Source organism: Eretmochelys imbricata, chromosome 7, assembly GCF_965152235.1.
Source record: "Eretmochelys imbricata isolate rEreImb1 chromosome 7, rEreImb1.hap1, whole genome shotgun sequence".
Taxonomy (NCBI): Eukaryota; Metazoa; Chordata; order Testudines; family Cheloniidae; genus Eretmochelys; species Eretmochelys imbricata.
Genome location: NC_135578.1, coordinates 4,828,343 through 4,850,982, shown reverse-complemented (window position 1 = coordinate 4,850,982; position 22,640 = coordinate 4,828,343). Strand labels below are relative to the sequence as shown.

At 44.8% G+C, this 22,640-nt stretch overlaps 1 protein-coding gene across 9 annotated transcripts in view; it reads left to right on the top strand.

The window, feature by feature from the left end:
• CADPS (calcium dependent secretion activator) overlaps positions 1-22,640 on the top strand; it is a 380,054-nt gene that overhangs the window by 325,007 nt on the left and 32,407 nt on the right. For 8 of the 9 annotated variants that reach the window (XM_077821175.1, XM_077821172.1, XM_077821174.1 and 5 more), the window contains 3 exons: positions 9,159-9,233; positions 10,850-10,933; positions 21,743-21,775. In XM_077821175.1, the coding sequence (XP_077677301.1) occupies positions 9,159-9,233; positions 10,850-10,933; positions 21,743-21,775 (192 nt within the window). Of the gene's footprint in view, positions 1-7,255; positions 7,271-9,158; positions 9,234-10,849; positions 10,934-21,742; positions 21,776-22,640 lie in introns of all 9 variants that reach the window. The other variant, XM_077821173.1, reaches the window with a different exon arrangement.

The window sequence follows — 22,640 nt, the reverse complement described above, 5'->3', positions numbered from 1 at the left end:
TTTCCCATGTAATCCCACTCTCTGCGCACACGCTGGAGTTGAGTTAGGTGTGCATGGAGTCACGCTCAAAAATTAGTGCACGTGCCCAAATTCCATAGCTCTGTTAGTGTCTATAGCATTTGATGGAAGCTTCATTGTTCTGCACTTACTTGGCAGTGCGTACATACCCAAAAGGGTTACATCCTCCGAGTTGCTTCCTCTAGGGTGTGCTGACACTATTTGCAACACTGGCATGCTTCTCCCCGGCAGTGCTGCCTGCTCCCCGGCAGTGCTGCCTGCATTCCACCAGTAAATCTCTGCAAACATGGTAGTGGCTACTGGAGATACAGAGATCCCGCATGGGGAAATTGCAGCAGAAAGGAGAGCGTACGTTCCCGCAGGAAAGAGATGGAGAAACTTACACCTCAGGAGGAAGGATGCAGAGGAGGTGGACAAGTCTCTACCTCCCAAAATGAAACTGAGCAGTAATAGTAATTCTGAAGATCACAAACAAGGGAGATGGCACCCCCGCCTCCAGCAAGCATGGAAAGAACTTCTCGGATTCTGCCTATGGATCGTACTGCCATTGCTTACTGCTGGAAGCACTTCTCCCGGACAGCCGCTAGCCCCTGCTCAGACGAGATCTGACGCACACTGCGTTCTGTTTCTCAAATGGCTGTCAGACTTGGGGGATGTTTGGGACAGATCAGTGGGGCCTAGGTCAGACGCCCCCTTGCCAGCCTATAGCTGTATCAGGCAGGTGCAAGCAGACACCTCTGCTGTCTGTGGCTTTAATTCACCATCCTCTCAATACTCTCAATACCTTTCCTTCCTCCAACCTCAAGCTCCAGCACCCAATCAGACTCCCTTTCCACCACCTCCTATTCTGCCTGCACCATGCCGACTCACAGCACTGCTGTGCTCCATCAGACCCTCAGCTGCACTTCCCAGCTTCATCGTCCTCTCGCTGCCTTCTCCGCTCCACGTGGCACCAGGCCAGTTTCTCTCCCAGATGTGGGTGGAGCCTTCCCCACCCATACGGGAGTTGTCACATTCCACAGATGCCTTCTGCTCTGTTTCCAGGACTTCCCAACAGATAGAAGATGCAGTCAAGGGGAGGAGAACATGGAGAAAACTCCACCCCTCCAGATACATGCCGAAATCCATTCCTATTCACCATCACTTCATACAGATCCTGGTCCAAGATGGGGGATGCACCCTCTGGATTCAACGAAGCTCCTCTGGGTGCACCTTTGTGCTCAGCAGTTGCAGCTGCCTTTCCTGATTGGTGTGAGATCTCCAGATTTTAAAGTATGCCAAATAGGTTCTGATGAGTAAGTGAAATGTAGCTACTGTGACAAAGTTCCTGCTCTGCCTTGGTGGGTCCTGCACTTATTGGCGGATTTGTTCGCCTCAGAGGTTCACAGCAGCCCTCACTTTGGTGGCTCAAATCTGCCATTCACTCAGATGGATCCGGGGAACAGGCCAGGGACCTTCCCCTCTGGTGGAACCTACAGTCCAGTTCAACTCCTCAGGTATCAAGTAGGGAGTTGGGGGGATGGAGGGATGGTGGGAACCCGGGCCCGCCCTCTACTCCGGGTTCCAGCCCAGGGCCCTGTGGATTGCAGCTGTCTACAGTGGCTCCTGTAACAGCTGCGTGACAGCTACAACTCCCTGGGCTACTTCCCCACGGCCTCCTCCCGACACCTTCTTTATTCTCACCACAGGACCTTCCTCCTGATGTCTGGTAATGCTTGTACTTCTCAGTCTTCCAGTAGTACGCCATCTCACTCTCAGCTTCTTGCGCCTCTTGCTCCCAGCTCCTGCATGCACACCACAAACTGAAGTGAGCTCCTTTTTAAACCCAGGTGCCCTGATTAGCCTGCCTTAATTGATTCTAGCAGCTTCTTGATTGGCTGCAGGTGTTCTAATCAACCTGTCTGCCTTAATTGTTTCCAGAAAGTTCCTGATTGTTCTGGAACCTTCCCTGTTACCTTATCCAGGAAAAAGGGACCTATTTAACCTGGGGCTAATATATCTGCCTTCTATCACTCTCCTGTAGCCATCTGGCCTGACCCTGTCACACTACATATGTCAAGGTTCCTCCCCCACTCTGAACTCTAGGGTACCATGACCTGGTCTCCTACTTTGAAGGAACGCTCTCTGGCATGTTTATCATACCAGGCTTTTTGCTCTTTTTGAGCATCCTGTAAGTTTTCTCTAGCAAGGGCTAAAGAGGTTCGGAGGGTGTTTTGTAGGTTGGTTACAAAGTCCAGAATGTTAGTTCCTGGAGAAGGTGTAAATCCCTCCCATTGCTGCTTCACCAACTGCAATGGCCCCTTAACCTCACGGCCATATACAAGTTCAAATGGGGAAAACCCTAAACTGGGATGTGGTACAGCTCTGTAGGCAAAGAGCAACTGCTGCAACACTAGGTCCCAATCATTGGAGTGCTCATTTACAAATTTACGTATCATGGCCCCCAAAGTTCCATTAAACTTCACCATGCCATTTGTTTGATGGTGGTAAGGAGTGGCAACCAAGTGATTTACCCCATGAGCTTCCCAAAGGTTTTTCATAGTTCCTGCCAGGAAATTAGTCCCTGCATTGGTGAGGATGTCGGAGGGCCAACCTACCCTGGCAAAAATGTCTGCTAGTGCCTGGCACACACTTTTAGCCCTGGTGTTGCTTAGAGCTACTGCTTCCGGCCATCGGGTGGCAAAATCCATGAAAGTCAGTATGTACTGCTTTCCTCTGGGTGTCTTTTTCGGAAAAGGACCCAGAATATCCACAGCTACTCGCTGAAATGGAACTTCAATGATGGGGAGTGGTTGTAGAGGGGCTTTGACCTGTTCTTGGGGTTTTCCCACTCTTTGGCACACCTCACAAGACTGGACATAGGTAGAAACATCCTTGCCCATTCCCTCCCAGTGGAATGACCCCCCCAAACGGTCTTTGGTCCTGTTCACCCCAGCATGGCCACTAGGGTGATCATGGGCTAAGCTCAAGAGCTTGGCCCGGTATTTAGTTGGAACTACCAACTGTCTCTGAGGATGCCAGTCTTCCTGGTGTCCACCAGAAAGAGTTTCCTTGTATAAAAGTCCTCTTTCTACAACAAACCTGGATCGATTAGAAGAGCTGAGAGGCGGTGGGTTGCTCCGTGCCGCCGTCCAAGCTCTCTGGAGGCTTTCATCTGCTTCCTGTTCGGTCTGGAACTGTTCCCTTCATGCTGGAGACATCAGTTCCTCATTGGATTGTGGACCTGGGCTTGGTCCCTCTGGAAGCGATATAGGGGATGGAGCTGTTTCTGTTGACTGTGAACCGCTCTCCGCTGGTGCGCTATGTTGGGATTCAGGCTCCGGCTGAGCCTCTTGTGTTGGGTTATCGGCTGCTGCCAGTTCAGGGTCGGTGGGGCCCTCTGGTGTTGAGGTTGCAAGTACTGGATTCAGTGCTGACACTGGGTCTGGTGTTGGTTGTTCGGCTGGTTCCGGTTCTGGGACTGGTTCCGTCTGGGTCTCTGGGACTGGATCCACTACTGCTGTTGCAGACATTGGCCTGGGGTCCGGGTCCATCACCTCTGACCGGGTCCTGATAGAAGTTTCCGGAACAGAGCTAGGCCTCACGGCTTGTTTAGCCTGGCTGCGGGTGACCGTTCCCACCCTCTTGGCCTGCTTCACATGATTGGCCAAGTCTTCCCCCAACAGCATGGGGATGGGATAATCATCATAGACTGCAAAAGTCCACATTCCTGACCAGCCCTTGTACTGGACAGGCAACTTGGCTGTAGGCAAATTGAAAGAGTTGGACTTGAAGGGTTGAATCGTCACTTGGATCTCTGGGTTGATTAAATTGGGGTCCACTAAGGAAGCATGGATAGCTGACACTTGTGCTCCGGTGTCCCTCCACGCGGTGACCTTCTTCCCGCCCACACTCACAGTTTCCCTCCGCTCCAAGGGTATCTGGGCGGTATCTGGGTCTGTGGACCTCTGGTGTGATTCCGGTGCAATGAACTGTAATCTGTTGGGGTTCTTGGGGCAGTTGGCCTTTACATGCCCCAGCTCGTTACATTTAAAACATCGTCCAGCTGACGGGTCACTGGGGCGAGGAGGGTTGCTGGAGAACGGGGTGGTGGGACGATAAGGGGTCTGGAGGGTTCTTTGGGAGGTAGGTGGGGCTTTGGGCGGCCCCCGGTAATAGGGTGTGGTCTGGGGTGGTCCCTTCTGGTCTCTGCTCCAACTGCGACCAGTTTTCTTCTTCTCTGCCACCTCCACCCATCTGGCTCCAATCTCTCCTGCCTCGATTACAGTTTTGGGTTTCCCATCTAGGATGTATCTTTCTATTTCCTCAGGAACACCCTCTAAGAATTGTTCCATTTGCATTAGGAAGGGCAAATTTACTGGAGAGTCAACACTTGCTCCTGATATCCAGGCATCCCAATGTTTCACAATGTGGTAGGCATGTCGGGTAAATGACATGTCTGGTTTCCACCTTAGGGCTCTGAACCTCCGACGAGACTGCTCGGGTGTTATCCCCATTCTGACTCTCGCCTTGGATTTAAACAGTTCATACTTGTTCATGTGTTCTTTAGGCATTTCAGCTGCCACCTCAGCTAAGGGTCCACTGAGCTGCGGCCTCAGCTCTACCATGTATTGGTCAGTAGAGATGTTGTACCCAAGGCAGGCCCTTTCGAAGTTTTCTAAGAAGGCCTCAGTATCATCACCTGCCTTGTAGGTGGGGAACTTTCTGGGATGGGAAGTGGTACCTGGAGAAGGATTGCTAGGGTTTGTTGGTATATTCTGCTGGGCCTTTATCCTCTCCACCTCCTCCACATGCTTCCTCTCTTTTTCCTTCTCCTCCTCCACATGCTTCCTCTCTTTTTCCTTCTCCTCCTCCACGTGCTTCCTCTCTTTTTCCTTCTCCTCCTCCACGTGCTTCCTTGCCTCCATTTCCCTCTTGTGGGCAGCCTCCTGTACCTCCTTCTCCAGCCGCATGAGTTCTATCTGTCTTTCATGTTCCCTTTGTTTTTCCTCAGCCTGAAATTTGGCTAATTCCAGCTGTAGTCGAGCTGAGGATTTGGTCATTCTAACCTCTCTGTTTTTAACTAACTTTACACCCGAGGTTTAGAAATAAACAAACAAAACTTAGCTGTAAAATTTTGCTGTGCTGGAATAGAATATCTATTCTCTGATAGTGATTGTCAGCCTACAGAAAAAGACAATTCCCTTGTCTCTGCTCTGGGCCCAAATTAAAGCAAAAAACCTCCAACTACTTGGAAACCTGCTTACCCAGCCCAAAGAAAAAGCAAATGGGTAGAACACACACCCCCTATTTACTTTTAGGAAGAAAAGAAAAAAAACCTCTGGGTTGGAAGACTGTGAATTTCCCTGCAGGAATTAAGTACCCTGCCTCCAGGCAAAGAAAACCTGCAATTCACAAAGATAATCCCCTTTTGTCTCTGCTTGGCCACAGTTTCAGCTTTCAGTTTCAGCTGCTTTCCAAAGGAAAAAAAAATTTCCTTTTTAAAATCTGTATTTCTAGTTCAAAAAAATCTCAACTGGATCTCAAAATGATTTCAGGTTAATCCCACCGCTATGCCACCATGTCAAGGTTCCTCCCCCACTCTGAACTCTAGGGTACAGATGTGGGGACCTGCATGAAAAACCTCCTAAGCTTATCTTTACCAGCTTAGGTCAAAAACTTCCCCAAGGTACAAAATATTCCCCCCCGTTGTCCTTGGACTGGCCGCTACCACCACCAAACTAATACTGGTTACTGGGGAAGAGCTGTTTGGACACGTCTTTCCCCCCAAAATACTTCCCAAAACCCTGCACCGCACTTCCTGGACAAGGTTTGGTAAAAAGCCTCACCAATTTGCCTAGGTGACTACAGACCCAGACCCTTGGATCTTAAGAACAATGAACAATCCTCCCAACACTTGCACCCCCCCTTTCCTGGGAAATGTTGGATAAAAAGCCTCACCAATTTGCATAGGTGACCACAGACCCAAACCCTTGGATCTGAGAACAATGAAAAAGCATTCAGTTTTTTACAAGAAGACTTTTAATAGAAAATAGAAGTAAATAGAAATAAAGAAATCCCCCCTGTAAAATCAGGATGGTAGATATCTTACAGGGTAATTAGATTAAAAAACATAGAGAACCCCTCTAGGCAAAACCTTAAGTTACAAAAAAGATACACAGACAGAAATAGTTATTCTATTCAGCACAATTCTTTTCTCAGCCATTTAAAGAAATCATAATCTAACACATACGTAGCTAGATTACTTACTAAAAGTTCTAAGACTCCATTCCTGGTCTATCCCCTGCAGAAACCAGCATACAGACAGACACAGACCCTTTGTTTCTCTCCCTCCTCCCAGCTTTTGAAAGTATCTTGTCTCCTCATTGGTCATTTTGGTCAGGTGCCAGCGAGGTTACCTTTAGCTTCTTAACCCTTTACAGGTGAGAGGAGCTTTCCCCTGGCCAGGAGGGATTTCAAAGGGGTTTACCCTTCCCTTTATATTTATGACAACATATATAAGAATATTTGTCATGTAACTATAGTTACTATAAGGCATTGATACAGATTTTGGACCCACAAAGCAGGACATTGAAACAAAAATTCTTCAGGAGGCAAATGTTCGTTTGTAGAAAAATAGTTTTTGCCACTAAATTCCCCCAGCCACTAAATTGCCCATTTGGAAGTGGGCAAGCACCACCCTGGTATTTGGGGCTCTCATCTTCATTTGGTCTGTCCCCATGGTTCAGCCAAATGCTCACTCTATTACTTCTTAATCTGGCTTGTGAGGAATGCTAGATTTTGGATGCACCACTTGACACAACTGCCCTAGTCCAGTGCCAAGACTGATAATCTCAAATCCAGTCCTTAATTCAGTTCACCTACATTGAAACTCAGCTGTAAAATTTTACATATTGTTGCTGTCTGGCTTCCAAGTACAATGAAAACAAGTCCTTGTACTTTGTCATCGGAGACGTACAGAATGTGTTCTGTGCAAGATCATTTCCTCCTCCCCCGCTTTTGCCTCCTAAAAATATTACAGGTAACGATCTCTGGTATTTCAGTTAAATGAGTTTTTATTCATGTTTCATTTCCCATTGCTTATTGTTTCTGTGCAAGCTGCTGCTTTTTTCATGGCCCCATTGAATTAGGTCCCCTTTTTTTAAAAAAAATTATGTTATTTATTATTTATTTTCATGTGTTCTTTTTCCTGTTTTCTGCACCTTCCTCTTAATTTCTGTCCCCAATCATCTGAAAGTTTGCTAAAGAGTGGGTAAGTGTGTCCTACATTTTTTTTCTTTTTTCCAAGTTCCTGTAATCACATGTTATTGTTTTATTGCAAAAGAAAATATAGAGCAGCTCAAACTACCTAGTAAATAGAAACTACTTAGTAAATGTTGAGGGACCAGTGTCCAACACTTTTAATTGCCCTCATGGCCTTTGTTTTCCCAAAGCATGATTAGTGTTTATAGCAGATTTGTCTCTTTCAATGTCATTTGATGTTAACCTTTTAAAACAATATTAGTGCAAACAAGGGACTAAGATCAATGCTTTACATTTTTTATTTAAAAATCAAATGTTGGAAAATATATATTTTTCAGTTTATTGAAGATAAGAATATGCTGTAGCTTTTTGATAATTAAATCCTCTAACTGAAGTTTTTCTACATTAGCCAAAAAATGTTTTGTATCTATTATAGCCAGACCACCTTGAACTGTGGTTGCATCAAAGCTCAAAAGCTAAGTGAGGTTTGGTCCAGTTGGTATTGGACGGGAGGTGCCGTGGAAAAACCTTGGTGCTCCAAGGACTGGTACTGGTCAATCAGTAGGTTTCCTGGGCACCAGTGCTGAACCAGTGGGCCAGAATGGTACTAGCAGAGTGGTACTGTGCTGATGGAGGTGCATGAGATGAAACACAGATCTTGATTCTGTTATGATCATGAAGGCATCAATTCAACAAGCATTTAAACAAGTGCTTAACTTTAAGCACTTGCTTCTGTGCCACTTAACTTGAACGCGTGCTAAAGGTCTGTGTCCACTGCATCTGGAAATGAGCTTCCCAGCCCAGCACCACTGACTTGCACTAGTAGGCCTTGCACTAGTGCACTAAAAACAGCTGTTTAGACACCCCCGGCTTCAGAGCCCAGGCTCCAGCCTGAGCTGCCATGTCAAAGCAACATCTGCACAGCTATTCCTAGCGTGCTCACTCAAAACCCTGCTAGCCCACGTCTCGGGACCCAGGCTGGGAGCTCAGTCCCAGAGGCAGCACAGCCATACCCCAAGTGCTTTGCTGAAATGGAGCCTAACAGATTCTATAGCACAGGTGCTGCGGCGTTCCTCAAATGGTTCGGGATATTCCAGTTACGGCCTCTTTTCTTTCAAATGTCACCCTTACCGTTCCTTCTGCAGAAGGCCATCACTGCCTTTCCTAAGCTCCAAGGGGGCGTGGCTGTGCCCTGGGAAAATTGCCACATTCTATCCCAGTGATGGCTGCATTTCGATAGGCAGTTAAATTATTCCTTTATAAAATGAATTAGTTAACATTGGTACAACACTGTAGAAAGCCCTAGGTGCAGTAAGTATTATATTTGTACACATGGGATATAAGGGCCAAAGACCCCCCTCTGACACACACGTTTAGTTCCTATCAGTGTTTAATTTCATAGAATCATAGAATATCAGGGTTGGAAGGGACCTCAGGAGGTCATCTAGTCCAACCCCCTGCTCAAAGCAGGACCAATCCCCAACTAAATCATCCCAGCCATGATTTTCTAGGGCTGAGTCCCGGGACCTCTGGGCTTGGCAGTTCATGGCTCCAGCACCTCTGGGCTTGCTGCATCAGGTATGAATGTAAAAAAAAATTGCTTGAACCCTGGCACCAAATTAAGCACTGGCTTCTGTTGGTGTCAGTGAAGCTGCGTGCATATTTCAGAGGTTTGCCCATGCTTTGGAAGTGCGATCGGATTCTTCTGAATTAAAAATCCTGTATAAATGTAAGTGATTACGATCCACATCAGTGGAGCAGAGGGTAATAAACTGCTTGTTTCTTAGCTGATACTATTACAAATTCTATTTACCAAAGGAAGAGGCTAATAATCACAGTGCCATCACTTGGATCAATGCTAATATTTACCTCTGCCTTTTCTCTTTTTTTTTTCTTAGCACCAGTACCATTCAAAAATAGATGAACTAATTGAAGAAACCGTCAAAGAAATGATAACACTCTTAGTGGCAAAGGTAACCTTCGGCTTCAGGTGAAATGATTCACTGTTAACATCACTTTTTTTTATATGTGCATTTCCATTAAAATGTGACACATTAAGAAGTTGAATTGGCTTATTGTTTCTCGCGGGAAAGATTGTGTATCACTCATTCCTTTCATCATGACTCTCTGATGATTGGGAGTTGCCTGGAATACAATACGCCCTTGAGCAGGATTGACAAACGGGGCCAAAAAAATACACAGTTTTTTAAGGACGCATCTATGGATTTGTGTCCACCATCTTGTGTTCACAGACACCCACAGTCACGCACACAAACTGCACTCACTAGGGGGTGCTATTACATACTGATAGAAGGATTTCCCTCTGCATAGACCATGAAGACATCTGTCCCATTGACACACCAAATGCATGCAAAAAGTTGTCCTCATAAAATGTATTCTTGTTTGTAGGGGCTATTTTGAGGCTCATTTAACAAGTTGGTCAATGATGTTGTGGTACCAGGAAACATTCCAAGATGTCTATTTAGGTCGTGAGCTCTTTGGGACTCTACAGGCATATGAAAAGGAGTACTTGTGGCACCTTAGAGACTAACCAATTTATTTGAGCATAAGCTTCCGTGAGCTACAGCTCACTTCATCGGATGCATACTGTGGAAAATACAGAAGATGTTTTTATACACACAGACCATGTATAAAAACAGCTTCTGTATTTTCCACAGTAGGCATCTGATGAAGTGAGCTGTAGCTCACGAAAGCTTATACTCAAATAAATTGGTTAGTCTCTAAGGTGCCACAAGTCCTCCTTTTCTTTTTGCGAATACAGACTAACACGGCTGTTACTCTGAAACCTGTCTACATGCATATGCAGCATCTAGCATGGTTCTGATCTTGGTTGGGGCAGTCTATGGCATTATGGTGCCAAGAAACACATTACAAAATATGTTCACTTGTATGGAAATTGATTTTTAATGAGAGTGGTCCGATATTTCAGATGCTTAAATTTAGATGTGCTCATCTCTCGGCTCTGAAATATCATGGCAATAAATACTAGGATAGATACATAAGTAGGTAGGATACATGTCCAAACTGCTTGTTCTCTAGTTTCAAACTGAGAGCAATATTGCTACCCAGATGTCAGCCATTACTGTTACTCAATGTGAAGACCTTTAAACATAGTCTCCCAACATATGCCAGTCTGAGTCTCCAGCAAGACAGACCACATGGCACCTCCTTGATCCCTCTCACTGGGAGCATGAGCCATCTGACCTCCCCTCTTAGGAGCGGGTGTTCATTGGCTCCCACTAGAGGGAGCACAAGCTCTCCAACATTACCCAGAAAGGAGACAAGGTTACCAATATCATCCGAGTGATTTATATCATTAGAGGTAAGCTGTGTAGTGCCAAAAAAGGTTTGTGACATTCATTCTTTGCATAAATGCTATGCAAGACATGGTTCTGAACTTAGAGCGCAGGTTATTGGTTATAGACAATCTGAGCTTGGTCCTGCTCTCACTTACATCATTGTAAACCTTGATTTTGTTGGCATTAATCCTGATTTAACCCATTATAAATTAGATCAGAATCTCTCCCTCTATGTTTAAAAGTGACTGAAATATTTTCCTTTTCAATAGTTTGTCACCATTCTGGAAGGAGTCCTGGCCAAACTGTCCAGATATGATGAAGGGACATTGTTTTCTTCTTTTTTGTCATTTACTGTAAGTAGAGAAAATCTGTTTCTTTTGTTTTTTTGTTTGGTTTCCTATGTTTTACTGTAAACTCATTCAGGTCTTCTAATAGATTATTTGGGGAATAACCCTTTCTTTCTATCCTATTTTAACACTGTAAGAGCTCAAAAAATAAGCAAACAGCTTACTACATACACACAAAGCTTAACGTAAATAGCTGATAACACTGGATTACCATGCTATAATAAAGTTAAAAGATATTCAAACACCATATTGTAGTAGAAAGGAAGAGTCTGGAGCACTGGGGCTGGTGCAAGACCTGAGGCCTGAACTAGAGGCTGTGAACCAAAGTCAGGCCATGTATTAAAGCAGATCCTTACAAGTTTACTGTCCGGAACATGAACTTGGCAAAGTTGCTGCTAGTGTTACTAAAACATAGGCACTCCTAAGAAGTACCAGGCAGTAGATATTTGCATAAATACATTACAGAAGGCTAATACAAATACACCCCAGTCTAGTACAAGGTAAGATAGTTTGACAGAATAATGAATAGCAGTGTTTTGTCCAAAATATCAGGAACAAGGTACAAGGGGAGGTAACAAACAGATGACATGAAAAGTGTGTAGTAGCACGTAACTTGTTTGTATCGTTCTATAAGTGTTGCGGTACCTCGCCTTAATCCTTTATGTGGCCAAGGGGACAACAGAAACTCCCACTGCTGACTGAGCCTCCCCTTGCCACAGGGCACTCATATTAATGTACTTGTGCAAGTTGTGTGAGTCGTTAGGACTGTGCGTTGAGGGCAATAAACCTGGCCCAGTGCCTTTGTCACCCAACTGTACCTATGGTCTTTCTCTATGAGTAACATCGAGGTCTGCTGAGCTAGCAGGCTGCGGTCTCTGCTAGTGCTAATAACTCCGGAGCTCCAAGGACAGAAGTACTGAGCAGCTGTAACAGCTTAGGAGCCTTGGGAGCATGCCTCAGCAACAACATTCCACCTTTCTACACGTTAGGTGTTGGAGCTACTCTTCCGAGCAACATTTGAAGGGAATGGGGATTGCACTATTTATCTAACTTTCATAGTCAAAAGAAAGGTTATCACATATGTGTTTCAAACCGTACCATGATTAGCAGCTGTGGTGCACGTTTCAAGAAGCAATATAATGTGAAACTTGGACAGTCCCATATTGCTTCTGAAAGAAGAGAGGATAGGAAAATAATGGCATGAGGGTATAAATTCTCAGCATTGTGCACCGAGCCTCTGAAACCACATTTCATTTCTAAGAAACATCGCAGAGCTAAAACACTGCTTCTCCCACTGAACGTTGACCTGTAACGTTGACTGCTTTTCTGGCAACAGAATGGATGTGAATGGTATTCTTGTATGAATACAGTTTACAAATCTTGTCGTGTTAACAACTAAGTTTTATCAGTGCCAAGCTGTATTACCCATTTGTTTTGATAACTGCAGAGGAAAGACACACAAGGGCCAATTTTCAAAGGTCCTCTGAAAATGGACCCCATAAAATTTGCAAGGACATCTCTTTGCAACACTAAAACTTTTCATGTGGGCTTAAAAACAGGTTTTATGTTTTTGACCTGATGACCTGTTGAGGTCCCTTCCAGCCCTTCATTTCTATTTTTCTGTGACTCTATTTCTACTCCCAAATGGCTGCACAAATACCTCCTTTGCACCTACCTATGTGTGTGAATAATTTTGTGAATGTGCTTTGGAAACTTCTTTGAAAATTTGGCCCATCAGGCCCCATTACAAACACACGTAAAGCCTCTGTATCTTGTAATCACTAGTAATTCAACTGAGAGTGGGCAGGAGACCTCATGCTTATTACAGTTACACATTATCAATATTCTCACATGTAGAGTTCATCCCATGACCTAATAGTACTGGTATGACCTCTCATTCCACAGGCCTCTATGAAATCATTTAAGTATGAATTTCATGTCTCGGCCAGATTTCCCTGGACCAGGATTTGTATTCTCCCATCTCAAATTTCTGGGAATTTTAGAAGAAGTAAGACCACGTACAGCTCCCACTCATCTCGTTGTCACCAGCACAGCTCCCTCGGTGTCACTGACCTTGGTGGGACTGTAGAGTCGTGTTTGCCATGAAGAGATCTTCCGCAATATCTTGCAGTTGATTCATCACGAACTGACTGTCCCTGTAAACTCAGGCATGCGTGCCTTCTCCCTTCTCTTTTGTTTAACTCTGTGAGACTAATCCCCCCTTTCTTTGTGTTTCGGTGGTTCTTTGTCCCATGTTCCCTTGTCCTGTTGCTTCCCCCTCACTGCCCTGGAATCCCCTTGAACACACCAGTGTCGTTAGAACAAAACCACGGGCAGTGTTCGTTTTCAGCAGGAATCCCTCTCTTGCAGAGAGGGGTGGCGGGCTGAGGCTGGCTGTCTTCCTTCATCTGAGTGCGCCTTGCAGAAGAGTCTGAGCGCGCTCCTGTGCCAACGGCAGAGGTTGTGGAGGCGGCAGATTTTCAGGCATCGGAAGAGCCAGCGTCAGCCTGGGTAGACAGTGCAATGTGCAATTCTTCCTTCTCTGCGAATCCCAGCTGCTCCTTGGTGGATGCTGCATCTCTCACACCCCATCACACTGTTTACACTGAATGGTTTGGCGTGTGCTGTTCCCTTCTACTGCTGTGTGAATGGAATCCCTATCTCCATGTCGGAATTGCCAAGAGCAATGGGAGGAGGAAGGATATTTGGATTTCAACCAAGTGGCTGCGGCTTGATTAAGCCGTGGAACTGTACACAGGATGACTACTGGGAGGCAACCTGTCCTGGCAGCTGTGGAAGGGAAAAAGGCAATGGCCACCCCAAGCTGTCACCAGCATTCCCCATTTTCGATGTCTAAAAACCAAACCGGGCTTAACTTACCCTCTTAAAACCAAGGCTTGCCGCCCTGTGCCAGTTGCTGCATGAAGAAACCACTGACTCTCACGTGAGATCTCGGGTCTTCTCGCAAAGCCTCTCCCCTGTGCTCCGAAGGAGGTTTGGTGCAATTTGTAGAGAAATGGGAAAAACCCCAATGTCTTTGTGTTTGGATAAACCAGCCAGCACCACCGAATATACTTATTGTCCCTTCAACCTGTGCCCACTGCCATGGATGTCACTAGGCTTCAGGCTAGCTGATGTACCCTATCTATATCGGTACAATCAGCTCTCAGCCCACATGGAGAACGCACAGTGAACACATCTGCTGTGACATCCAAGAGATGCACGCTGTCAGGATGAAAGAGTCTGGGGCAACCATGGACAATGCTTTCATGCTTCAGCACCGAGCCCTCAGCTGCATGGGCAAATGATCTCATAACCCAGTAAATGCCCCCAACCTTCTCCCAGGCAAGCCTTGAAACCATGCAGGGTTGCAACTCATACCATACCTGTGGATTGGAGGGAAAGAGGAGTCTCGGGTCTCTGGGGAAGGATGGGCATGTTGGATATGCACCAGTAAAGAATTAATGCAGACAGGTAGTTCCCTAGCAGCATTGTTCTAAAGACGTAGGGTTTATTAAAGCGTGGTGAGGTGGGCAGTGCAAACTGGCCAGAGGTGCAGGGCACCTTTGCACCCCACTGAGAATAACACAGGCCCTGGCTGGCTGAAAATACTAATAATTTTGAGGCTGCGGGAGAACAGGGAGCAAGTTTGGTGGCAGTAGCAGGAGGGACAAAGCAGGGAGAGCCTGTTGAGACACAGTGACCCAGCAAGTGGAGGATAGCTTAGGCTAATCAGCTGGTGGGGAAGTGGGTGCTGGCATGCACTGGCAATGCTGATGCTGTGGGCAGGGAAGGGTGTCTGCAGGAAGAGTATTGGTGCAGGGGAGATCTCCTGATCACCGGTCAGATGTAAGCACGGCCAAGCACAGGTCTTAGGAGGGAGGCCAGAGGGAAAGGAGAGTTATATCCAGGAGGAAGTTGAGGAGCAGGAGCAGCCTCAGTGAAGCCTGCCTAGACACTGCTCAGTTGTAGCATGTCAAGGGGACAGGAGAACGATCTGTCCAGGAGGGCAGGGGAGCTTGGGTATTCCCCCAAATCGAGCGTGGTTCCCCGGCAGCAGTGGCCAAGGAGTGGAAGGCAGTAAACAAGGGGAAACCCCCAAAGGCTGCACGTCAGGGATCGGTTCTGGGTCTGGTTCTGTTCAATATCTTCCTCAATGAGTTAGATAATGGCATAGAGAGAACACTTACAAGGTTTGTGGACAATACCAAGCTAGGAGGGGTTGCACGTGCTTTGGAGGGTAGGATTATAGTTCAAAATGATCTGGACAAACTGGAGAAATGGGCTGAAGTAAACAGGATGGAATTCAATAAGGACAAATGCAAAGTACTCCACTTAGGAAGGAACAATCAGTTGCACACATACAAAATGGGAAATGACTGCCTAGGAAGGAGTACTGTGGCAAGGGATCTGGGGGTCATAGTGGATCACAAGCTAAATATGAGTCAACAGTGTAACGCTGTTGCAAAAAGAGCGAACATCATTCTGGTATGTATTAGCAGGAGTACTGTAAGCAAGACACAAGAAGTAATTCTTCCGCTCTCCTCCGCACTGATTAGGCCTCAACTTGAGTATTGTGATCAGTTCCGGGCGCCACATTTCAGGAAAGATGTGGACAAATTGGAGAAAGTCCAGAGAAGAGCAACAAAAATTATTAAAGGTCTAGAAAACATGACCTATGAGGGATGATGGAAAAAATTGGGTTTGTTTAATCTGGAAAGGAGAAGACTGAGAGGGAACATGAGAACAGTTTTCAAGTAGATAAAAGGTTGTTGCAAGGACGAGGGAGAAGAATTGTTCTTCTTAACCTCTGAGGATAGGACGAGAAGCAATGGGCTTAAATTGCGGCACGGGCGGTTTAGGTTGGACATTAGGAAAAACTTCCGAGCTGTCAGTGGTTAAGCACTGGAATAAATTGCCTAGGGAGGTTGTGGAATCTCCATCATTGGAGATTTTGAAGAGCAGGTGGGACAAACACCTGTCAGGGATGGTCTAGATAATACTTAGTCCTGCCATAATGACCTCTCGAGGTCCCTTCCAGTTCTATGATTTTATGATCAATAAGGAGGGTGGATGAGCTGGCTGCTCTTAGCAGAGAGCCCCAGTGCAGAGCAGCAACAATGTGCATCTGACAGCAGGGAGGGGTGGGCAGGAAATGTCCCCGTGCCACCTTTATTGTGTTAGGCTGTGACTGAGGACAGCGCTAAAGCACTTGCTTCACATAGTCACTGAAATCCTGCTCTGGTAGAGAGAGCTCCTGAATCGGGGTTTGAGAGAGTTTAGAGGTATTCTAATGAAGCTGTTTCCCATACCCCCAGCGTGGGGGTGGGCCCAGTCCTGCACTGCACGGAACTCCTTCGACGCCCACTGACCTCACTGGGGCACTCCTCACGCTGCAGGATTGAGCTGTATCTTCTTGGGCAGGGAAGGTGCCTGTTTTCTGGTGGGAAAGCACCTCGTACCCCAGGGACGCGAATGGCAATAGATAATAGTAAGTAGCGCTCGACAGGTGTCCCAGTCCCATACTTTCTTCCCCCCGGAGGGCTCTGCCGACCAGCACGGTTTCCTGCCATAGTAGCATCATTTTCTGTGTGTGGTATTTGCAATGACAGAAAGAGAAGCTATCGCTCATTGCAGCAGAGTAGTGCTGCCTGCCGTGTCCTTGCCCTGTGTGAACAAATAAAACAAAGCGCTGTGATCCAAGCATTTTAATGCTAGGAAGCAGCAATCTTCCTCCCCCTCCTACCAACTCCTTCCAGCTTATGTTTTCCAGTCTCAGAAATGACATGTGCTCCAGGGTCTTCTGACAGACAGTTTTATCACCTAGTAGGAAATCCTTATTTTCAATTCTTGCCTTGAAATTCAATATTAACTTAATACATCTGCTGTAAAGTTCTCACTAGCCGCCTCATTATAAAGAGCTTCAGAATGAAAATATCCTTCTACATTTGGCCAGGCTTTTTTTTTTTTTTTTACAGTCAAATGTTTCTCAGTGTCGGCAGCCCAGTCGTTTGATGGGTGTCTGTCTGTGACGTTCCACTGAGTCACAAGCAATGGCAGGTGTTTACTCTGGATGGCCTCTTTCATTGAGCAGCAAAGAATTACAGCGATGTTAATTAAAACTAAAGAGCGTATATTGCCCAAGGGGGAGATGGAAAAGATCTCATCTTTGTTCTTCACAAATTTTTATGGTAAACTGAGACATTTCAGGGAAAAATCACATTTCTGAAAAACTGCAGCCTAGCAAAATTCGCACGCCGTCTGGTTGTTTGGAAACTTCACTAAATGTAGCCAAATCTTACTTTAGAGAAAAACAAGTCATTATTCACTTTGTTTTTAAAAAAAAAAAAAAAAAAGACTTAGCTTTTTCTGGGTGGAGGGGAGATTGTGGAAGGAAGACTGAATTATTTTCATTACATCTTTCCTTGGGGAGGAAGGATGGTCCCATGATTAGATGCTAGTCCAGGATTTAAGACAACCAGGTTCAAGTCCCTGGTCAATGGGAGACTCCCTTTGGGTACGTCTACACAGCCTGCAGCCCTGAGCCATCGAACCCAGGTCGGCAAAGTCGGGCTAGCGCTGCTGTGCTGAAAATAGCTATGTGGCAGCTCAGGCTCCAGTCGGCTCCTTCATCTGTCCAAGTCAATGGCAAAGCTTCCATTGCCACCCGCGGTGCTGGAGCCAGCTCATTGGTTGACCAGTGGGGACTGTAGCACCATCCTATCTCCGCAGGGGGTGGTGAGGATGAATACACTGAAGATTGTGAAGTGCGGCAGGCCATGTCAATACCACAGAGAGAACCATTTATTTTTGCTGTAGTTCCGTGTCTTGTCACTTCTGGCATTTCTTTTTATGAGTTTCAGTCCTTAAAGCCAGAAGGGATCATTCCGCACATCCATTCGGAGCCTCCTGGACGATGCAGGCCAGAGAACCTCACTCAGTAATTCCTGCATCGAACCCACTGGTACAGCTAGAGCTGTTTCACTTGTCATTTTAAACTTTTAAAAGGACTGCAGGTGACTCTTGTGCCCATTTTGAGATCTGGTGGGCTGGCTTTTTGTGTCCTTATAATTGTGCCCAGGTAGTTCCAGGCCCACTAGTGGGGTTTTTAAAATATCCAGGGCTTGCCCCTGTTCTTTCACCCCAGTTTGGGCGTCTCAGTGCTGAAAATGCTTGAAATGTTACCCTCAGCAGTCACCACTGCTCTGGTCTTTTGTATCGCCTCGTTTTGCTTAATTTTTCACACACACGCACCTCACACACTCCATACAAATACATCCACCCACTCACACATTCTGTCTCGCACATACAGTCAGCCCCTCATTCAGGACACATAATTTATTCATCCCAAGATGCAACTGTGTGCATGTTATATTTAGGCTGTTTTAATGGTAGCTTTAGAAATATTTAAAAAGCAGGTGAGCTTTTACACCCAAACAAGGATGGTGAGCCCGTGCTTATCCTAATTAAAAGCATAAGCTTCATGGAGGATCTCAGCTGTGAGCCTTCCCTTATGATACGGTTGTAAGAGGGTCTCTCTCTATCCAGCTTGGAATTGTTCAGATTGAAAAGTTGAACCTGAAACTCATGGAGCTCTTGTATCCTTTGCCAGCTATGGCTGACATACAGGCTTACACGTTATGTATTATGAAGGGCAGCAGAGAAGTAGCAAGTGTTTTGGGTCTTGTAATTGTCAGATATCTGGAAACATACCACAGCCTCCAGATTGTCAACATGATCTTTAAATGTGAGCTTTGAAGAGGAGAACATAAGAAAATTATCCAATGGACTGTTGGCATCCTGAAAGGCAGGAATGCGCCTTGATCATAACCTTTAGGGCTGTCCCCAGACTATACACACTCTGCAACCTATGGATTTGCCCTGTAATCCTCTTCAATGTCAGGGCCAGTTGAGAGGAAGAAAAAAGATCTCCCCATCCAGACACCAGCAGCAAAAGCAGAGTGGAAAAACATGGGTGCCCACTTCAGCAGATTGGGACCCTACTCTTGCATCATGCCCTACAAATGGAAAAGCCATCCCTGCCATTTGTCATGCAAGCTGGTTAAAAAAGCCAAGTAAAGGATAAACATCATCCCCCAATCCCAGAGAGGGGCTAAGGATTGTGTGAGTTCCGATAGAAAGATGCATTATTGTTCACTTATATGTGGCTTTTCCCTCAGCGTTTTTCATACTCCGACAGCTCTTCTTTCCTGGAACTGATTGCAAAATCCCTGAGGCAGAAGCTGTTGAAATGGAAGCTGCACACATTGAAGCTACTTGTGGTGGGATTGTCAGTTTCTGCCACTATTTTTTTCATTAAATTTTAATTTAAATTAGGGCTGTCAAGTGATTAAAAAAATTAATCATGATTAATCGCATTGTTAAACAATAATAGAATACAGTTTGTGAATGTTTTTCTACATTTTCAAATATATTCAGTTACAACACAGAATACAAAGTGTACAGTGCTCATTTATATTTATTTTTTATTACAAATATTTTCCCTGTAAAAACAAAACAAAGAGTATTTTTCAATTCCCCCATTACAAGTACTATAGTGCAATCTCTTTATCATGAAAGTTGAACTTACAAATGTAGAATTATGTACAAAAAATAACTTTGCATTGTAAAATAAAACGTTGTAAAATAAAACTTCAGAGCCTACAAGTCCATGCAATTCTGCTTCAGTCAATCACTCAGACAAACAAACTTGGTTACAATTTGCAGGAGATAATGCTGCCTGCTTCTTGTTTACAGTGTCACCTGAAAGTGAGAACAGGCATTTGCATGCCACTGTTGTAGCTGGCATCACAAGATATTTACATGCCAGATGCGCTAAACATTCATATGTCCCTCCATCTTCAACCACCATTCCAGAGGACATGTGTCCATGCTGATGAAGGGTTCTGCTCAATAACGATCCAAAGCAGGGCAGACCGATGCATGTTCATTTTCATCATCTGAGTCAGATGCCACCAGCAGAAGGTTGATTTTCTTTTTTTGGTGGTTCGGGTTCTGTAGTTTCCGCTTCTGAGTGTTGCTCTTTTTAGACTTCTGAAAGCATGCGCCACACCTCGTCCCTCTCAGATTTTGGAAGGCACTTCAGATTCTTAAACCTTAGGTGGAGTGCTGTAGCTATTTTTAGAAATCTCACATTGGTATCTTCTTTGCGTTTTGTCAAGTCTGCTGTGAAAGTGTTCTTAAAACAAACATGTGCTGGGTCATCATCCGAGATGGCTATAACATGAAATATATGCAGAATGTGGGTAAAACAGAGCCGAAGACAAACAGTTCTCCCCCAAGGAGTTCAGTTACAAATTTAATTAGCGCATTATTTTTTAACGAGCATCATCAGCATGGAAGCATGGAATGGTGGCCGAAGCATGGAGGGGCATATGAATCTTTAGCGTGTCTGGCACATAAATACCTTGCAGTGTTACAAAAGTGCCATGCCAACGCCTGTTCTCACTTTCAGGTGACATTGTAAATAAGAAGCAGGCAGCAGCATCTCCTGTAAATGTAAACAAACTTGTTTGTCTTGGCAATTGGCTGAACAAGAAGTAGGACTGAGTGGACTGTAGGCTCTAAAGTTTTACATTGTTTTGTTTTGAGTGCAGTTGTGTAACACAAAAAATCTACGTTTGTAAGTTGCAATTTCATGATAAAGAGTTTGCACTACAGTACTTCTATGAGGTGAATTGAAAAATAGGAGTTCTTTTGTTTATCATTTTTACAGTGCAAATATTTGTAATAAAAATAACAATATAAAGTGAGTCCTGTACACTTTGTATTCTGTGTTGTAATAGAAATCAATATCCAAAAATATTTAATAAATTTCATTGGTATTCTATTGTTTAACAGTGCGATTAATTGCAATTAATTTTTTTGAGTTAATTGCGGGAGCTAACTGCGATTAATTGGCAGCCCTAATTTAAATGTAACTTAAACTTTTGCCTGAGCTTAGTCCCAGCTTGTCAGCTCTGAACTCCTCTGTCTGTGTGCCGAGGGCAGTCACAGTGCAGGCTTGCCTGGGCCTCCTCATCCACATGCCTCAGTGCTGTATTGGATGGAGAGTATTTGCATGCCTTGGCTGACAGGGCTGGATCTGCCAGCAAGGGCTCCAGTGGTCTTGGATTTCCTTAGGATGTGGACAGTTGTTTACTTTGAACTGGAATGAGGCCATCAAGTTGTCATGCTGTGGTAACAACTTTTGGCTACTAGGTTTGCACTGATTCCACTGCCAATCCCTTGGGCCATCCATTCCTCCCAAAAACTGTTCACAAAAATACATTCCCCTGTCCTATTTCCAGTCACGTTAGCCAGCCAGCCTCCAGGACTCCTGTGTGTGCCCCAGCTCCACACCCCCACTCCGCTTGTCTGGGTACAACCTCCTCAGTGACCTAGGAGTTGTGCAGCTGAGGATACCTGCCTTAGCCACATAGATTAAAATCTGACTCATGTGGCATGAGAGTTGGGAACAAGGCCCTGCTCATTGGCAGCATTAAGCCCCCAGAGAAATAATGAAGTATCTATATTTCTGTAGGCCTTTTCCAGAATCCCTGTACTTCCCCCTGCTCATGGAGAAAAAGGAGAAGGAAAACTCCCACACCATCATCTGCTGCAATTTGTGCCTTAGCGACAGTAAAGCCACCTCTCTTGGGTTTTTCTTTTTAAACCACCTCTTTGAAACAGGAAATATATTGCTTTAGCATCAATTTTTCAATCAGCATTAAGTTGTACTAATGTTATCTGTAGATATTATTGTATGTATTAAACATCAACATTAGTCTGAAGTCTAGTTTTTTTCCTTTACAGGTGAAGGCGGCTTCCAAATACGTCGATGTACCTGTAAGCACAATTTAAACATTGCCTTCTGTCTTAATAATTTGCATTGTGGTTTGGTTTGACTGCACATGTAACAACCCCTCAATGTGGGTTGTCAGCTGCTATTGACCCCAGGACTTTCAGAGTGATAAGCAGAGGATTCTAACACTTGAGCTGAAAGGAGGACCTGCGGTAGCTGGTGTCAATATTAAACATTTATCCTATGGAGACCTGCAACTAGGCAGGGATACGTAACTAATGGACTTCACATAGTATCAGATAGGTACCGTATTTACACAAGGAACTTGGGTCACTACAAAAAATAACAGTGCATTCTGTAACTTTTTTATGTTCTATCGTTTTTTTCATTGAAATTTGCATATATAAAATAGAGTGTAATTTCAGAGAGAAAAGTCTAGAACGTGTTAGAGCTGAGCCAAAACATATCTAGCACACATGCTAGCCTGTTTTATTTTTATTCTTCTAATTGCTGGCATATTTTACACTTTCAGAAAATGCTTTTTGTTTTAAGTATAGGGAAATAGTGGTAAGTTATCAGTGTGTGTATATGGGAAACAGTGTTGTTGAAAATAAAAAATAACCAAATTTGCTCACGTTTACAGTTGTTAAAGAAAAATTGTACATTGGCTCCTCTAATTAGAGCTTAACACATAAGGAAGAGAGCCCTTCGAGATCTTAGATACAGCACTTAGGTTGCCAGAAATTTACATTTAAATTGAGTTTAAGTGCAGTATATGAATGCTAGTTGGAGTTAGGGATTACTACTGATAAATGAGGTTACATTTACAGACAGACTTTGTGCTGAGTATTTACAAATAAAAACAAGTTTAGACTTAAATACATCAATCCAAATTCTGCACTCAGCCAC